This window comes from Bombyx mori, chromosome 16 (genome assembly GCF_030269925.1).
Source record: "Bombyx mori chromosome 16, ASM3026992v2".
In the NCBI taxonomy this organism is placed as follows: domain Eukaryota; kingdom Metazoa; phylum Arthropoda; class Insecta; order Lepidoptera; family Bombycidae; genus Bombyx; species Bombyx mori.
Window position 1 is genome coordinate 6,831,625 of NC_085122.1, and position 16,338 is coordinate 6,847,962.

General features: G+C 37.7%; 1 protein-coding gene across 16 annotated transcripts in view; it reads right to left on the reverse strand.

The window, feature by feature from the left end:
- Positions 1–2,779: 2,779 nt before the first annotated feature.
- LOC101746345 (uncharacterized) overlaps positions 2,780–16,338 on the reverse strand; it is a 104,375-nt gene continuing 90,816 nt past the window's right edge. For all 16 annotated transcript variants that reach the window (XM_012692787.4, XM_062673011.1, XM_062673014.1 and 13 more), the window contains 2 exons: positions 15,701–15,928; positions 2,780–5,486 (listed from right to left, as the gene is read on the reverse strand). In XM_012692787.4, coding sequence (XP_012548241.1) covers positions 4,351–5,486; positions 15,701–15,928 — 1,364 coding nt within the window. In that variant the 3' untranslated portion in view covers positions 2,780–4,350. The remainder of the gene's footprint in view (positions 5,487–15,700; positions 15,929–16,338) is intronic.

Consider the following 16,338-nt stretch of genomic DNA (forward strand, 5'->3'; position numbering starts at 1 on the left):
TATAGGCTGCAAGTCCTAAGTCATCTTTTAAAATACGCGACATGGTTCTAGGTGCTATCTTCATCTCCCGAGATAAAATATTTTGCTTTCGGACAGGATTTCTTCGAATTCTTTCCCTTATTGCTTTGACCACCTTTTTCGTACGAACATTACGTGAACGGGCAGATCTTTTTCTGTCACAAACAGAGGAGGTCTCATTGCACCTATTAATAGCCCGGTACACAAACATTTTACTAATACCAAGCGTATGAAGAGTTTTAAAAATTGCATTTGGCTCCATACCTGCTTTGTGTAATGCAATCACAGCAATTCGATTCTCTTTATCACCCCACTCCATTTTAATATCGCAAAATATTGTACAATGTATTGGGCGCCAAAATGAGAAAATTCAATGAGCAATCATATAAAAATGACCGATTCCAAATTCAAATGTAATATTTTGTTTATTTTTAATTGTAACAGTATTTATGGCCAGACTAAGTACATACCATTCGCATTTGTTTTTAGCGGAAATCAGGTACTGTAGTTAAGAATTTTTTCTCTACAAGAAAACAGGTTTGACATGTTTTATTTATTTATATTTAAGATGTACTTCAGATATTTTTGCCATTATTTCCGAGGTGATACTTTTTAAGCGGCGATTCGATGATCGATAAATTGACGTGAATCGAGAGTAAACATTTCAGGATGAGTCTAGTCTATACATAATTCGTTAAATGAGAGAGAAAACATAATGACGGACGTATAGCAAAAGAGAATGAAAGCTACATAATAATTTTTTTTATTGCTTAGATGGGTAGACGAGCTCACAGTATTACAAAGCGATTTTTATTAATCTTCAGCAAAATGGCAGTAATTTAGTGAAGACTTGCGTATCGACAGCACATTGACAATGTGATTTCGTATAATCATAGTCTAATAACCTTCTACGATACAACAGCTCAGTTTTTTTTTTATTGCTTAGATGGGTGGACGAACTCACAGCCCACCTGGTGTTAAGTGGTTACTGCAGCCCATAGACATCCACAACGTAAATGCGCCAGCCACCTTGAGATATAAGTTCTAAGGTCTCAAGTATAGTTACAACGGCTGCCCTACCCTTCAAATCGAAACGCATTACTGTTTCACGGCAGAAATAGGCGGAGTGGTGGTACCTACCCGTGCGGACTCACAAGAGGTCCTACCAGCAGTAAAATTCTCTGACAAAAGTCATACTACGACCTCATATCTAAGGGTGGCATTTACTTTAAGGTCTAAGTACTGTTCATTATTAAAAGCGCATGCGTTTCTGATTCAAAATTCACTTTTTCATAATCGACTGCTCATTTTGTCTGCTCATCTAAATCGTATGCAGTAACGCATCTAAATATATTTCGAAGTACCAGATTAACATAAATATAAGGAGTTTTCGAGTATATTCATCTAAGTACAGTTCCTAAGCCTACCTATTCGGTGGTAGCCTAATGGGCTATTCCAGCAGCACTCGGACGGGTAAATGAGCTCACGGGCTCAACCTGAGAGAATTCGCTAACACTAGCTCTGGCATGTGCAGTGCTTCGCAGAATCTACCACCGGATCGGAATTGCGATCTACTGAGAAGATCCGGCGAGTTGATGGCACAACGGTTTGATTTTCAAACTATTCAACATGGGCGTGCCGGACAGTCTCGTGCTCATCATACGGGACTTCTTGTCGAACGGCTCGTTTCGATATCGAGTCCAGGGAACCCGCTCTTCAGCGCGACCACTCACGGCTGGAATCCCGCAAGGCTCCGTTCTCTCTCCGCTCCTATTTAGTTTATTTATTGACGACATTGCCCGGTCGGCGCTGACCCAGGTAGCCTTATTCGCCTACGACACGACCGTTTACTACTCGAGTAGAAACAAGTCCCTAATCGCGAGGAAACTCTAGAGCATAACCGTAACCTTAGGACAGTGGTTCCCAAAATGGCGCATAGACATCAACCCAGCGAAAAGCACAGCGGTGTTATTTCAAAGAGGAAACTCCACGCGGATTTCCTCTCAGATTAGGAGGAGGAATCTCACACCCCCGATTACACTCTTTGGCCGACCCATATCCTGGGCCAGGAAGGTCATATACTTGGGAGTCACCCAGGATACAGCTATGACTTTCTGCCCACATATAAAACTAGGCCGCGATCGTGCCGCGTTTATCTTCGGCATTCCTCACATACCACGGAACTCCGACGGCTATCCTGCAGAAATGGGATTGGATGCTCCGGAGAGAGTTAGGGTGTATACAGGCTCCATGAGTGAATACTACACTTGCATAGGTCATGACAGAACGTGTGCAAGTTTTGTAGAGTGTCACCTTGTTATGTAGGGACAATTTACTTCGCTTACAGATCACGGGGTAGAGTCGACCGACTAGGAAAGCGGCTCGGTCGCGTACTGACTTAATGTGAGGCCGAATGTCATCCCTCTGTCGAGAGTGATGCTTAGGCAACTTAGGTATCGAAGCTCACGGTATGGGCTGGCCAAAGATTTTAATGACGGGAATGGTGCTACCGCACCGAATTGGTGACGATATTAGCAGTAGTGTCGGGAGGGCGACCCCTTTTACAGAGCACGGCTGTGCTTCTCGTGGGGTTGATGTCAATGCGCCACTTCCGAAGCCACTGTCCTAAATTGGTGGCCGCGATCTGGTGACAGTCTCACTAATAATGTAATATGGCTACAAGAAGTCAGGTAAAATATTATTTTACAAAGCTGTACGCTTATTACACTTCAAAGTATGCTTTTAAATTAAGAACTCAATATTACGTAAATAATAACTTTATTAATATTTTACAAACAAAATATAAATTTCGTACTAATTGTGGGGATCACATTTCACTGGAAAATATTAGTATTTACAAGAACAATGACGTGATTGGCCAATTAGAACTGATAGATATTATTAACATTGTCAAATGTCAGTCCATTTTATTGTATTTGTCGCATCTAAGTTTCTATGATAAAAGAACTTTTTTTAGTTGACTTAATTTGTCTTGTTTCAAATTTAATCACGCTTAAGATATTTAAATTTAATGTACATTCGTTAAAAATAATCAATTTGTGACTTTAATTGCAATCATCCGAATACACTTTATTAATTTTTTTATTTGAAAACCATTATAACATGTTTTATAATATAGCACAATAATATTTTTTTTTTATTTGTTTACAAGATTAAATGTTATAATCTAAAATAACGATTAAGGTACTTGCATACGAATCCACTATACGATTTTTTATTTACATAAAATATTTACTGTCCGTTTGTTTGTTGTGTTATTGTCCATTTTTATTATTAATATATTTAAGGCACTATTCTATTGAAATTATGATTAACTAACCAATACATATTATGTATCCAAGTCATAATGTCATCTAGAGTTAAGTTTACGAAACTGAATATCGATGCCTGCAATGAACACTACTCTAACTCCAAATTCGCAGGTTTACAGGAGTTTTTTTTTTTTTTTTTTTTTTTATTCTTTATTAGAGCCATACACCTATTAGGTTAAGTCGGCTATGAGGAGAGTTTAAACGAAAAAAGTTGGTAAAATCTTTATTAATGCAGATATATTTATGGTTTTTCTTGTGTAACTAGCTGATTTACTCTTGCTTCGAACCCCATTAATAATGAATTTGTAATACTTTTAAAATAGTGAAGCGATTTGCGTGAAAAACGAAAATTTCAAAATTTTGAGTTAGACTAGTGTTCATTGGAGGCATCGAATTATATTCACGTAGAATGTTAAGATTAATCTGTAACAAAGAATGTTTAGTACGCCACGATCTATGTTTGGTTTCATTTATAACCAAATATACCGAATATACATAATTTTACCTTACATTTACGGTATGACTAATGAATATTAGATTTGTTCCCCAGCATACCAATAGCATTTTCATAAATAATACGCAGAGTGTTGTGATCAGGTAATTTTTTGAATGTATTATAACACGTATTATATGTATGTACATAACCGGAAAATAACATTCAGTTTTCAATAGAAATCGTTTTGGTTATTTGATATTTTATGGATCAGCATTGTGTAACCTAAATGCTTGCAGGTCAGCAGTTTTTATATGATAAAAATTCAGGTCTGATTCGTAAGATAGGCATTATTTCGGCAAAAAATGCGGTCCATTGCCAATTTGTTGTCGACTGCTGACTTTTGTCCAGTTTACAATGCTGGCCCACGAAATCTCAAATCACTAAGTGTTTTTGAATCATTATGCCATTTCATGTGTTTTTACATTGTTTTGGCCATGCGAATAGTTCTTTCCACCCTGTATATTTTGAAACGTGTGTGTATCCTATTATATCTATTATGGCATGTCAATAAGGCCTGACGGTCCCAAGTCGGCCCCTCGGGATGGGTTCGGCGTAGCTGTGTCGGAACTTGCTCGGCTGTCTGTCGGCGAGCTCACGGTAGTCCCTGTAGTCCCTCTCGTAAAAACGGTCCCTGTCCCCTTCTGCGTAAGACTGGCGCTGATCTTCCAACAGCCGTGAGCGACTGAATGCCCTTTGTCGGTCGTTCCAGTCTCTTCTTCGGTCCTCTATCACCGGTTCGATGATTTCATCTTCGTCAATACGTCGGTCCAACTCCCTCCTGTCTCTGTATCGATCAAACTCATCTCGGTGAGGTTTCGGTTCGATCCTGTTCAAGTATTCTTCGGCGCCATACTCGAACCGTTTGGCGTCTTCGCGTTTGCGTCCCACCCGTGGAAGCCTTTCAATTTCTCTGTGTCCTAGGTCAGTGACATCGACGTCTGGCCTTTCTGGCTCCTTCCGCCTGTTCGGTTCTCTGTATCGCTCCAAAGGAGAACGCTCCGGTTCTCGACGGGAGCTTAAGTCTCTTCTATCCGGTCGCTCGTCCCTTCTTTCTTCCTCGGGAGAAGAAGTCGAGCGACTATTCCTTTCTAATATGCTTCGTCGAATTGCCATGTGTTGTTCTAGTTCGCGGTTCAATCGCTCCCGTTCAAGATTCATGAACTTTTCTTTTGCTACGTTGAACCTGTCCTTTGGTGAAGCATCGTTGATTTTCAGGCTCCCTTCGCTGGCTCCTCGCTGCAGTTTTCCAAATCGACGATCTTCTACTCTGTCTATGCTTCGGTTAGAGGGTTTAGCGTCTGCAACGTACCGTCTCCTGTAGTTTGTGTCGTCGATAAATTTGTCTTGTTTCTCCTTTCGGTCTAGGGATTCGTTCCGGAAGCGTCTTTCGAATGTATGATCACGGAATGGAGCTAGTTGGTCACGGTACTGTTCAGAGAAGTCTTCGTTGTATCCGCGGTCGTAGTTCCGAGGAGAAAGAGCTCGTCTCGGCGGAGATACTCTTCGCGGGGAAATGGCGCGGTGCGGGGAGGGCGCTCGGCGAGGTGACGCAGGACGACGCGGTGACGTGGCGCGACGTGGTGGTGATGCGTCGAAAGCTTCATGCATCATGTAAGCAGTGCTCTCTGCCCAGTCTTCCTCTGAAAAATAAAACATAAAATTAATATTAGGATTTGTATTGATATAGTATTGTTCTACAATTTTGAATTCATATTTCTTGGTAAGCAGACAGTGTAATGGATTTTTTATTAATCAATCGTAATAAACAAACAAAAACTACATCTTCACTTTAAAAGTATTTGTTATTATTAATTATACATTAAATTCTTTATGAAAATTCATGTATGACACTACCTGTATTTATATGAAAATTGATTAACTAGTCAAAGTTTTCATTTATTTTGTATTGATCAACGCTTTGATATTTATAAATGTATGTATACTCATGTAATTCATCATTCAACATGTGTATTTGATATTGAAATATGTACTTATTATCAGTCGATGATTTCAATGTGTATTCATGTAATTTCGTATTCTGTTTTCCGGCACATTGAATTAGATAATCGAAAGGACATGAATATTGAAAAAATAATAATTAAGAAATTATTATAATTTCTGTTTTCTTGCACAATTAAATGTAGGCTGCTAAACGAAATCAATTTATAATATTATTTCCAATGGCACAACAGTTCGCTGCTCCGTTAGCCCAGTTTAAACGAGCATAATTTTATGCATGCTACTTTGCAAACATTCCTTTCGTCTTGACCCATTGTCGCTAAAACAACTTGAAGCGCTAACGGTACATCTCATCTTCGATATCTGTTTTAACTGCCAAATAAACTCGTTCCGAAAATCTAATTGAAAGCGTGTGCCCCTTCCGCCATTTTACATTGATTGGCGGCCATCTTGTAGTAAAAAATCGCAATTTTTAATAGCATGGGATTTGGGTAGCACTATGATTAGACCTTTCCGTTTCATTATATGTATTGTTGTGGCACGCTGATCCAGTTTATTAAGAACTATATTAATATAGCGATAAGATATTCATTTGTTTTGCCCTGAAGCTCTTCACTGTCCGCTATTGTTTGAAAGTTGGCCACAATGATCCGAAAGTTTTTTTTAATTATTTTCTCCCATGACAGACGCGTGTCGGAGACCATCAACACAAAACTACGCTATTCATTTCCAAACAAAAAAAAAACTAGTGCGTTGATTTATTTTATTGAGAGCGGAAATTTTTAAGTACTTATTTTCACATCAAGAAAATCGGAACGGTAATTAAAAATAAATTAGTCTATTATTTGTTAATTTTCGTGACGTTAGAGATAAATCTAAATGCACTACCTGCTTAAAGACAAAACGTTCGTATTAAGCCACAGATAGCAATATTAGCAATGTTCTTTCTTGAATATAGTGTAAAGAAAATGTACTATCAAAAGTCATATGTTCGTTTTCCTACTTTGTAAATACATACGGGTAAATATTTCAGTACATTACCTAGGTATGAGTGAGCCCCAAAGACGTGACATACTGTGCAAAACAAAAGAATCATAAAAACGCTAGATTACATACTTAAGTATTGAAAATGGTTTTTCATCCATCTCTTTTTTTCATTAAAATGCCTTTAAAATCTTTTGTCTTTGTCGTGCCTTTTGTCTTTTAATTTAGGAGGCGTGGGAAAACATTACTCGATTCTTTGTGAAAATCTTATTCGCCCTGGGAACTAGGAGGTCCTAAATTACTCTATAAGTACTTTTGTCGGACAATATTGTTTTAAATTATCATAATTACTCAGGGAATGAAGTACAAAGTTATTATTTCTGCACCTAAACTATCAGATTAATTGATAATTTGGTGATAAGTGAGGCTGTAGAATATGTAAGTAAAATGAAGTCGACAGACAATGCAACGCATATAGCTATGGTCATTTATTGTCTCTGATGGTATAGCGAGACAAGGTTATTGACTGAAAGGTTATCCAAAGAAAGACGTCTATAGGTTTTTATCTCCAAACGCTAATAAAAACCACATGCAGCAGAAGAAAAAAAGAGTGAAGGGTTGGGGAATCATAGATAAGATCCCAAGATCGGTCAATTGTTTTCTGTCCCTAAATTCATGGTCAAATTGAAGCCTAATCCATAGAATTCTTGCTAAATTTACGAATGAAGGTTTGTTTAACCCTTTCAGAATATACAATGGCGACCCAATCGCATGTACTCGTGTAGGTGTTAGATGGTGATACTAACCATTTCGTAACATCATCGTTTTCAATGACCGCCTGCTGCGCTCACACCATGAAGGTTGAGCAAAGATCTTGAACTATATGAGAGCAGTTAAGTGCTGTATTTTTGTATGCCAGTACACATCTGCTATTGTACGGTTTGAGAGTAATTATATTTCAATAACGCGCGCAAATCTCTTGAGATTTTTTTTCCTTAATCCTTTGAGCGCGAATCGTAGATAGATAGAGTGGCTACTTAATGATGCGTGTAAAATCCGGAGCGTCGGAATACTGACTATTGCGTTTGATTAGAAATATTAGCTAACGACTAGACTTTACGGACGTGTTTTAGCGCGCGCACGTGTAACTTTTTTGATAATAATTCATTGCATTGCATTGATTTTCATTTAAGTATAATTTAGTGGGTTTTTTTCTAAAATCCTTTAGTAATTTCTGCAATACGTGAATTTAAGCTCAGCATCGAAAGAGGTAAACTTCAATTGGTATATAAAGATACATTAATATGCTATACATGGCGTATTTCCCAAATACGGTAAGAGATAAATCGTCAATTGTCATTCCAAACGCGCTAAGAAAAAAATCTAATGATATTTAATTTTGACAATTGTTGTGTTGTGTATTGCATGTGATTTAAAACAATTAAAAACGAGTTGAAGGACGTAATTGAAAAGATTTATTTATATTGCGTTAATGGGTGTAAGATCTCACTTAACTGAAGGTGCTTATAGATTTTAGGTCTAAGTCTGAGATGAATTGTGCAACGGTTGTCCCATCATACAAGTCGGAGCACATTACTGCTTCGTGGTAGAAATAGGCAGGATGGTGGTATCAACCCCAATTCGATTACAATACTTACCTCTAAATAACCTCGATTAAAAATCTCGAATGCCGAAAAAAATCAAACCCGCAAAATTAATATGCATAATTACTATAGAATTGAGACAATAGACCTCAAGTCGCAAGGTGACGGCATTAACGCCGTGATGTCTGCCGGTAACCACTTAACGCTAGGTGTGCTTTAAGCCCGTTCACCCTGTCAATCCAATAAATAAAAACACCACTTACATGCGGTTACCGGCAACTATTAAACAGTAAATGTTTCAAAATTGTTATTATGTAAGTACAATACGTAGAGTACCTACACTGAACAATTGTATGCTAATTACATAATAATAATTACCTATCAAATATAAATACCTTCCTAATATTAAACAATCGTTAACGAAAGAGAGCTGAAAAAATCCCATTGTTTCCATTTCAAGTTCCGACAATATCAATAATTATGTAATAAGGCTTTTAAAACAGTAGGTACTACGAGAATGTGGCATCGATTTTATGGCTATCTATATCAGCATATGAGCATATGCCCCTCTTGGTTAGTACGCGACTGTCGCTCTTTCCATTTATAATTCGTGCAGCTACTGGTATTCAGAAGTATCCTGTGTGCATAGAACGAGTTATTTTTTTAGTCTACCGAAGCTGATGGCCTTGAGAGGCCATTTCAGCGTAAGCCTAACAAGTAGGTGAGTTCACGGGGCTCAAGCCTGACGACGTTGTTAACACTAAACCTAGCAAGAGCAGTAGTTCGCAGAACCTACCACCGGATCGGAAACGCGACACACTGAGAAAATCCGGTGAAAAACTCAGTGGTATGTGTCTGTGGGTTCATTTAATCGCCGAGCCCTTCGTCGTAAGCGACGGGTTCGACGAGAATGATGACTTGTGCTTGGGGTACCTAAAAGCACCGTTAGTGGATCGAGAGGATCCGAAATGACGTGTATTGGACGACGTCGACTGTTTACCATTCGGTCTGCAGGATCGGGATTGGGATTTTTTTTTGAGTTAACTTTTACACAAAATATGCTGCAGTACTATGCGCCCTTGAACACTAGCAATTTTAATGTAGAATGTACATCGAATGCTTTTAATCTCTAACTGTACCGCACCATTGCATTGTAGACGAAAAAGACAAAAATCTATGCGGATTTTCAGGAAACAAATACAACTTGATTTTAAATGTAAAACTTTATACAAAGTTTTTTTATCGATCGTTAAGCACACCGCGGTTAATATCTTCCCTGTAATGTTCTTGTCCACCTGATAGTTATCTGGAAGTGATTTCGCTTTTAGTGATTTCGCTTTTAACGATAAGATCTCCTGTAGTACTTTTGTATTTAATGTTTCGCATTTGTGTTTACCGAAAATGGTGAACACGACCACTCTGCCAAGAGTGCATACTGCTGAGAAAAAGAATTTGTGTTTATATTATTTTGTTGTATAATAAAGCATACATTACTCTATTATATTATACTTTGCAGCAAAAATAAAATCGTATATCGTATTTTTAAATGTCACGAGTAATTAATGTTGGTTGAAAAAATACAAGTACGTATTTCACGCCCATAGAACAAGTATCAATTAATTATGCATGCATGCATTTATGTGTACTAGAGGTCCCGCAGTAGTCGAAATTCGACTATAATGAATTGGAATTGTCAGTTTGTACACTATAATGATTGTATTTTATACTTCTATAATCACAAACTTAGCCAAGACTACACTATAAAAAATATTAACAAAGGCAAACAATGTTTAATCTATTCTCAATTTGACAACAGACGCCAAGAACAAAAGTTTGACAATAAATAGTATGCATGCGTGTGTGCGTCAAATATATGGTATGTAGTGTGTGTAATGTTTTCTTTATTGATTTAATGTATCTTTTATGCATTATTTTAAAAAAATATTAGCATTGTGCACTTCTTCTCTATATTCTCTATGGGTGTGAAAAACTTCATAATCCTCCGTCCGCGCAAATTTCGTAAAAAGGGACACAAAGTTTTTGCTTCACGTATTAATATATAGATATGTATAATCAATACGTGCATTAGAACCTTTAGAGTTGTTTTAAATAATGAAAACATTATTTATTGTACTTCAATATAATGAAATGTTTAGTTTCAAAGCAAATACACGATTAAGTTTAAATCAAATTTATTTTCAATTACGGTTATATAACTTTTTACTGGCGGTAGGACCTCTTGTGAGTCTGCGCGGGTAGGTACCACCACCCCGCCTATTCCTGTCGTGAAGCAGTAATGCGTTTCGGTTTGAAGGATGGGGAACCCGTTGTGATTATACTTGAGACCTTAGAACTTATATCTCAAGGTGGGTGGCGCATTTACGTCGTAGATGTCTATGGGCTCCAATAACTACTTAACACCAGGTGGGCTGTGAGCTTGAAGTGGTCGTGGCCTAACGGATAAGACGTCCGATGTATTCGTTTTGAACGATGCACCGGTGTTCGAATCTCAGGCGGGTACCAATTTTTCTAATGAAATACGTACTCAACAAATGTTCACGATTGACTTCCACGGTGAAGGAATAACATCGTGTAATAAAAAATGAAACCCGCAAAATTATAATTTGCGTAATTACTGGTAGGACCTCTTGTGAGTTCGCGCGGGTAGGTACCACCACCCTGCTTATTTCTGCCGTGAAGCAGTATTGCGTTTTGAATTGCGATTTGAAGGGTGGGGCAGCCGCTGTAACTATACTGAGACCTTAGACCCCATATCTAAAGGTGGGTGGCGGCATTTACGTTGTAGATGTCTATGGGCTCCAGTAACCACATAACACCAGGGGGGCTGTGAGCTCGTCCACCCACCTAAGCAATAAAAAAAACACTAAATAAGCAATAAAAAAACTTTTATATCAAGTTGGGCTTCTGCTGTCGCTTGTCTTTAATTAAGTAGTGAACTTCGTTTTCCACATTCAACATTCAAACAAACATACAGCCTTCTTCCTTATAAAATAATATATTTCATGGGAATTCTTAGGAACGGCATAAAGAAGTAGAACATTTTTTTTTTTTAATTAGCTGAACTCTCAACACATATTTTAAAATTGCAAATTTATTTATGAATTGTTGTTATTAGCTTGTTTAGTTCTTTTATTAGATAGTTACAATAAGCAGCCATTTTTTCGCAAAAAACCTTGAATCCGAAAGGCAAAAGTAACTATTACATTGACACCATCTTAAAGAAATAGCATCGTGTAATAAAAATCAAACCCTCAAAATTATAATTTCGGTAATTACTGGTGGTAGGTTCTCTTGTGAGTTCGCTCGAGTAGGTACCACCACCCTGCCTATTTCTGCCGTGAAGCAGTAATGCGCTTCGGTTTGAAGGGTGGGGCAGCCGTTGTAACTATACTGAGACCTTAGAACTCATATCTCAAGGTGGGTGGCGACATCTACGTTGCAGATGTCTATGGCCTTCGGCAATCACTTATCACCAGGTGAACGGTAAGCTCGTCCATCCATATGTGCAAAAAAATAAAATAAAGACTATTGTTGTTGACTAAATGTTTTTCATTGCTCATGACCCAACTGCTATTAGAGGCTATAGACATCGCAGCGTGTATGCGGCTACACACTTTCAGACATAAAGTTGAAAAGAACAGCTGCTTCGGGCAAATATAGGCTGAATAGTGATACCCACTCCTTTGGGGTCAGTGTGTAAGCCTATAAGTATGTGTGCATATAATTTTGTATGGCGCATTTACTATATTCGGGTATTCGACCGTATTGTTTAATACTGGCGGAAACCAGCCCGTAATTGAGTTTTTGCACTGTAAATAGCACCAGACAAGCATACGGGTAACAAATAAATTTGTGTTATCTGACATATGTATCGAAGTCTGTATCTTATAGTTGGGCAGCGTTTCTCAACCTTTCTTACTGAGCGAAGGTAGGTACATTTATTGAATTATACATCGTTATTATAAAAACCTAATTGACCAATTAACATTTAATAAACAATTGTCTATTTATTTATCCCATGTGAAATAGCACTCAGAGATGAAATTTCTGCGATTCAGCTTAGATAAAAATATCGTATATGTAAATCTGACGATACGCTTTACAAGGGTTGGGGACACACCAATAAGTGTAACGTAAAAGTTGAGAGCCACTGGTATAAGAAATCCTATTACTTGTGTCAAGATGGCCGTGTATGATTTGTTCCCTGATTATTTATTTACAGAATTAGACAAGTAGATAGATAGATGGCTTTTACGCGATCATTCGTAAGCGCGTGGCCTCCGCGTGGCGCCGGCTCCGGGACAGCCCGAACAGCCTCCTGGCCACAATAGGGAGTCGTTATTGCTGCCCTATACTGAGGCACTGGAATGAAGTCCATATTGGCTCAAGACCAGCCATGGTCAATGTAAAATAAATAAAATGTACTTTTTTTCGTATTACTAACACTTCATATGGAATTTAAATCTGATATAAAATTTTATTATTATTATTATTGATGTGTCTTTGTGCGATTACCCATTGACTATTCCATAGAGTCTGCTACACGAATTTAAACGTAATTTATAAGGTAAGTAAAAACAAGATAATTATGCTAAATGTGAATTGGTGATGTAAACATCGCATACCTGACCGCGGAGTGAGCGGTGGGTCACGACTGCATGACGCCATCACAGTCTCGCAAAAAAATATTTACTTTTGTCATCATTATATAAATAAATAAAAAACGTTAACAGCATACGGGCTCTCTATATTATGTTGTTTTCTTGATAAATGCAATGAAATTACTGTTTATAAGTCTTTGAATGTTAAAAGAACGAATAAATGTTATTGTGTTAAATATCTGTATGGGGACTTTTTTTTTTTAACGCTGGAGTATCCGTTTACCGATACCGGGTCGAGAGGGGTAACAGACCGGGTTATGTCGGACTCCGGCGCCTCCAGAGAAGAAGCGGGAGAAGAGGAAAACCAAAAATACAAGTTTATTCGTTTGCTTGTGTGTTTGTCTGCTCCAAACTCCATTTCATCTTAGGAACAAGTAGGCATAAAAATGTGTTAATCAAATTCAAGTCTACTGGTCTTTGTGGTATTAGTTGGAAGAATCGTGTAGAAGGCGTATTGGAATCAATGCCGAATAAGAAATTAGCTTAATACGGTAACAATTACATTATATTTTAGTAATTTAGGATGGAACGCAATGGAAAACAAAATTCGATTGACCCGCGGTATCTACTGTTTCGAACACGTCGTCGTGAACGCGGGGTTTTGGCTAACCATTTTCTCATGACGCATTTAATGTTAAATGGTTACCGCAGCCATAGATATCACAACTTGAATACCGCGAGTGCAATAATCTGAAGTCGAATTCTCAACTGTATTCTACAACCGCAATTCCACCCTTCAGACCGCATCGCAAGACTGCGGTGCGGCAGAAATAGGCCGGATGTTGGTACATGCTAGTGTTGGTATACTACCACCAGTTATTACGGAAATTTATTAGGAGATTAATAAACTTTCGATAAAACGACATTCTCGATCCTGCGGACCGAATGGTAAACAGTCGACGTCGCCTAAAACACTTCATTTCGGATCCTCCGATGCATTAACCGTGCTTTTAGGTACCAGAAGCACCGGTCATCGTTCTCGTCGAACCTGTCGCTTGCGACAAAGGGCACGGCGAGTAAATTAACCCCACAGCCGACTGGGTTTCTCGCCGATCTTCTCAGTGGGAAGAAAAAAGATATTGTTCTTTCATTGTGGGAATCAGTCACGAATACATGTCAGGTACGTAATTCTTTACAAAAATTGTTACACGCATGCGGGATTCGACCATCGGTATAATCGCATAGCTTTATGAATGCGCCGTCTTATCTCTTAAGACACGGTGACTTCATATATGAGCTTTTTGCGTTTTCAAATTTACATTTGCATATTCCATGTCAATGTTTGAATGAATATTGTTCCGACAGCAAATCGAACTGAGTCAATAATGTAATTTATCATTATAAACATTTCCTGTAGTAATACGGGTTTATTTACAAAATAAGGACGTACCTGAGGAACAGATGTGTTCACGAAAAAAATATCTGTTTCATTAACAGAAGAATCAAAGGGAAATTTAATTTTAAATACATAATTGGAATACATTTCTTTCCTTCTTTATCTCCAGTGAACACACAAGAAACACTGTGTACTGTAAGCTGTTACGTTAGAATTCATGAATCAAGGTAGGTGGTGCCATTTACATTGTAGATGTCTATGGACTTCGGTAACTACTTAAGACTAGGTGAGCCGTAAGCTCGTCCACCCATTGTAAGGAAGAAAAAAACCGAGATACCAGGTTTTATTGGGATTACGTAGATTACGTGGCATACCTATGTAGTAAACAAAACTGTATCTACTATCGTTAACATTTTTAAGACAAATGAGTCCCAATTTAAAAATAAGCTTCAATCATGAATACGGAAATGTTTTTTGTTCTTCCGAAGATAATAGCAACGCAGCATAATGGCGGAGGTAAAGAACAACGTAAACACAATTTATAAAAACCCCGCATTATCCAATCATGGCGTAATTTGGCTGACTATGAACTATAGAGTTTGTTGGGCGGAACAAAACCGTTTTTGGAATGAAGTTTCTTAACTCGGCTTGCGTAGTCAAATAACAAGTTTAAATTAGTTTTAATTCCTAATAACGATTCTAATAATAGACATTGGGCCATTCCAATTAAATGAAAATAACACTTTTTATTTACAAACTAACATGGAAAATAATACATTTAGTTTTTCGCTCATAACTCAAAAACTATTAATAATTAATTAATCAGTTTGTATTATATATTCTTAAAGAACTTAAAAGAGTGTATTATGAATATTTAACTCTGAAATTAGGGATCGAACGGTTTTTACTATATAGCAACAGTGACGCTGAAATTAGTATTTTTTTTTAGTATTAAATACGAATTAAAAAAAGAAATAATATGCTTCATGTCTTCAGCATAATCAATTTAAATGACAATGAATCAAATTAATACAGCCGCCTTAATAACATTATATCTTAGGTTAGCTGTTAATTTGTTGTTTGTTGATTTGTTTGCTCTACTAACGAATAATTAGCATTGAGAAATAAATAATTGCGTCAATTTGGGGTAATGTTATATTACGGTATAATAGGTTTAATAGTACACCTATTAAGCCTATTATACGGTATAATCGACTGCACTGGCCTAAGAAATCAATTCATTTGTGTAAATAGAATAAATAAAATAAATATTTATTCATTTTACTTACCACTAGTGCTATGGTTATCGTGTTGACGTGGATATTCATTTCTCTCTGGAGATGGAGCAAGGTCGCTCCCGATCCCAGAACTTCCTCCCGAAGACTCCAGCTTACGTCGAGCGTTCACCCCTACTATGTTCTGGTTCAAACATCTTCTTGTGTCTATGTTGTTCAAGTTGCCTTTCTGACGGTGCACCGTGTCGTAGTCGCGCGGTGGAAGGAGAATAGGACTTTTGCCTGTGAATATTATAGTTTAGGTTAGGTTGAAGGAAATTCATAAGAACGTGTGCTCTAATGAATAGGACATGTTTTTTTATATATTTTTCTATTTCTTAGATGTGTGGACGAGGTCACAGCCTATCTGGTGCTAAGTGGTTACTGGAGCCCATAGACATATACAATGTAAACGCGCCACACGCCTTGAGATATAAGTTCTAAGGTCTCAGTATAGTTACAACGGCTGCCCCACCCTTCAAACTGAAACGCATTACTGCTTCACGGCAGAAATACGCGGGGTGGTGGTACCTACCCGTGCGGACTCACAAGAGGTCCTATCGCCAATAAAACATGTGAATAAGTCAGTCACCACGGAAAATTGTAAAGTATTCGAAATGTCGGAAATAATATGATAACAATAAGAAACGAGC